Genomic DNA, 2,403 nt, shown 5'->3' on the forward strand with positions numbered 1-2,403 from the left:
AACAAGTTGGTAACACATGCGTGCGTACGTATCTACTGCTCGTTCTGTATAGAAGAATGCAGCAGATGAAGAATAATAGGCCACGCATGCCTGATGCACTCAAGAATCCTCTTCCCATGTTCAACCTAATTCAAACCGAACTCCATGGCGCCACATTTGCGTTGCATTGCCCCGCCCAACTGATCTGTGCATCGCATTCTTTCTCCCCGCCCCCCAGCAGATCAATCGATCTATGAAAACATAGTATAAATCCTTACCCAACGCATGCATGTTCTTCTAACACCAGCCGGAGCCGGAGGTCGATACGATACAGCGTCAAGAAGTAGACAGAAAGAGTGATCGATCGAGATGCCGGAGTACTGCGTGACCGGCGGGACGGGGTTCATCGCGTCGCACCTGATCCGGGCGCTGCTCGCCGCCGGGCACACGGTGCGCGCCACGGTGAGGGACCCGAGCGACGAGGCCAAGGTCGGGTTCCTGTGGGACCTGGAGGGCGCCGACGAGCGGCTGCAGCTGCTGCGCGCCGACCTGCTCGTGGAGGGCTCCTTCGACGCGGCCGTCAGCGGCGTGGACGGCGTCTTCCACGCCGCCTCCCCCGTCATCGTCAGCTACGAGGACGGCAAGGACGCGCAGGAGAAGCTGGTGGACCCGATCGTGAAGGGCGCGGGCAACGTGCTCCGCTCCTGCGCCCGGGCCGCGGTCCCGCCGCGCCGCGTGGTGTTCACCTCCTCCTGCTCCTGCGTGCGGTACCGGCATCACCACGTGCACGGCGGCGCCCCGCCGACGCTGAACGAGTCCCACTGGAGCGACGCCGACTACTGCCGGACGTACGGGCTGTGGTACGCGTACGCCAAGACGGTGGCGGAGAAGGAGGCGTGGCGGCTGGCGACGGAGCACGGGCTGGACCTGGTGGTGGTGAACCCGTCGTTCGTGATCGGGCCGGTGCTGGGCCGGGCGGCGCCCACGAGCACCGCACTGGTGGTGCTGGCGCTGCTGAAGGGCGACCTGGGCAAGTACCCGAACACGACCATCGGGTTCGTGCACGTGGACGACGTGGTGCTGGGGCACGTCCTGGCCATGGAGGACGGCAGGGCGTCCGGCAGGCTCATCTGCTCCGGCGACGTCGCGCACTGGTCCGAGGTGCTCGGGTCGCTCCGGGAGCGGTACCCGCAGTACCCCATCCCCACAGAGTAAGCTCCTAGCTCTAGCTGCAGCAACTCATGGATGCATCTCATGGTGTTGGCATATTGAATGGAACAGGTGCAGCGGCGGGGAGGGGGGCGGGAGGGGGCATGGTGTTGGCATATTGAATGGAACAGGTGCAGCGGCGGGAAGGGGGACGACAGGGCGCACAAGATGGACACGAGCAAGATGGAGGCGTTGGGGTTCCCTCCATTCCTCTCCATCCAGCAGATGTTCGACGACTGCATCAAGAGCTTCCAGGACAAGGGTCTTCTTCTTCCTTGACATGGCATCGAGCCATCCATCGATCGGCATAGTTATATATATCGAGGAACTAACCGGAGGTGGTGGGTTCGGTCCAAAGTGTCAGCTTCTGTGTATCAACATTATGTATCAACGTGGAGGGCTACAATAGGAACCTCCAGTGTGTATCAACATTATGAACTGTTTCTTAAGGTACAGAAAAATGAAAAATTCGAATCTGAGCCCGAGCTCATCTGCACCTGCGCTCACGAAAAAAAACAAAATAAATACTAGAAAAATTCAAAAAAATTCAAAAAAAATTTGGGTGGTGGACAATTTGATGCATGAGGTACGCTCCAATTTTCAAAATATTTAGACTTCTGTGCAGCTCTCAGCAAAAAAGACAAATCGGAGGTATGTAAAGAGAGAGAGAGAGAGAGAGAGAGAGAGAGAGAGAGAGATCACAAAGCAGCAGCGGCGGTGAGGTGGCCGGCCGGAGCAGAGCAAAGTAGAGCAGACGGTGGATGGAGATGGCCGGGCCGGCAGGAGCGAAGTCGCCGAGGTGGATATACAGTTATCCACATAGTACCCCCAACGTGTGGATCAGAGGAGGGGAGAAAAGCAGGTGGTGGGCGGTGATCTGATGAGAAGGCTCAAGAGACTTCAAAAGTAGGTGGTGGTGGTGGGGCTGGGGCAAGAAAAGGAAAGATTTTTTTAAGATTGGAGGCTATAGTGCAGCATACCTTTCTCCTCCTGCACACGAACGATCGGTTCGGAATCTGGGAAAAAAGCACCGTGTTTGGCTCGGAACATCGACCGATCTTCTGTTGTTTTCGCACAAAAAATTCTTTCAGAGTACAGTACGCATGCTCTGCAGCTGCTAGGTTGGTACAGTAGTGCATTCGTATTTCGGGTGGAAATTGATTAATTTTTTGGTTGGGTGTGGTCGGCGGTTGACGATTTACTGCTGCTCGCGGT

At 56.9% G+C, this 2,403-nt stretch overlaps 1 protein-coding gene across 1 annotated transcript; it reads left to right on the top strand.

Moving 5' to 3' along the window:
- Nucleotides 1–341: 341 nt before the first annotated feature.
- On the top strand, nucleotides 342–1,477 carry LOC125532175 (tetraketide alpha-pyrone reductase 2). Its single transcript, XM_048696326.1, has 2 exons — nucleotides 342–1,190; nucleotides 1,320–1,477. The coding sequence occupies exons 1-2, from the start codon at nucleotides 349–351 to the stop codon at nucleotides 1,465–1,467; spliced, it is 990 nt and encodes a 329-aa protein (XP_048552283.1). The 5' UTR covers nucleotides 342–348; the 3' UTR covers nucleotides 1,468–1,477.
- Nucleotides 1,478–2,403: the final 926 nt, after the last annotated feature.

Source organism: Triticum urartu, unplaced genomic scaffold (genome assembly GCF_003073215.2).
Source record: "Triticum urartu cultivar G1812 unplaced genomic scaffold, Tu2.1 TuUngrouped_contig_9280, whole genome shotgun sequence".
Lineage (NCBI taxonomy): Eukaryota > Viridiplantae > Streptophyta > Magnoliopsida > Poales > Poaceae > Triticum > Triticum urartu.

Excerpts from the sequence above, each read along its gene's own strand:
- LOC125532175 (XM_048696326.1), top strand. The coding sequence starts at position 349 with ATGCCGGAGTACTGCGTGACCGGCGGGACGGGGTTCATCGCGTCGCAC. Across the intron at positions 1,191-1,319 it reads CAGTACCCCATCCCCACAGA|GTGCAGCGGCGGGAAGGGGG; the intron begins GTAAGCTCCTAG and ends TGAATGGAACAG.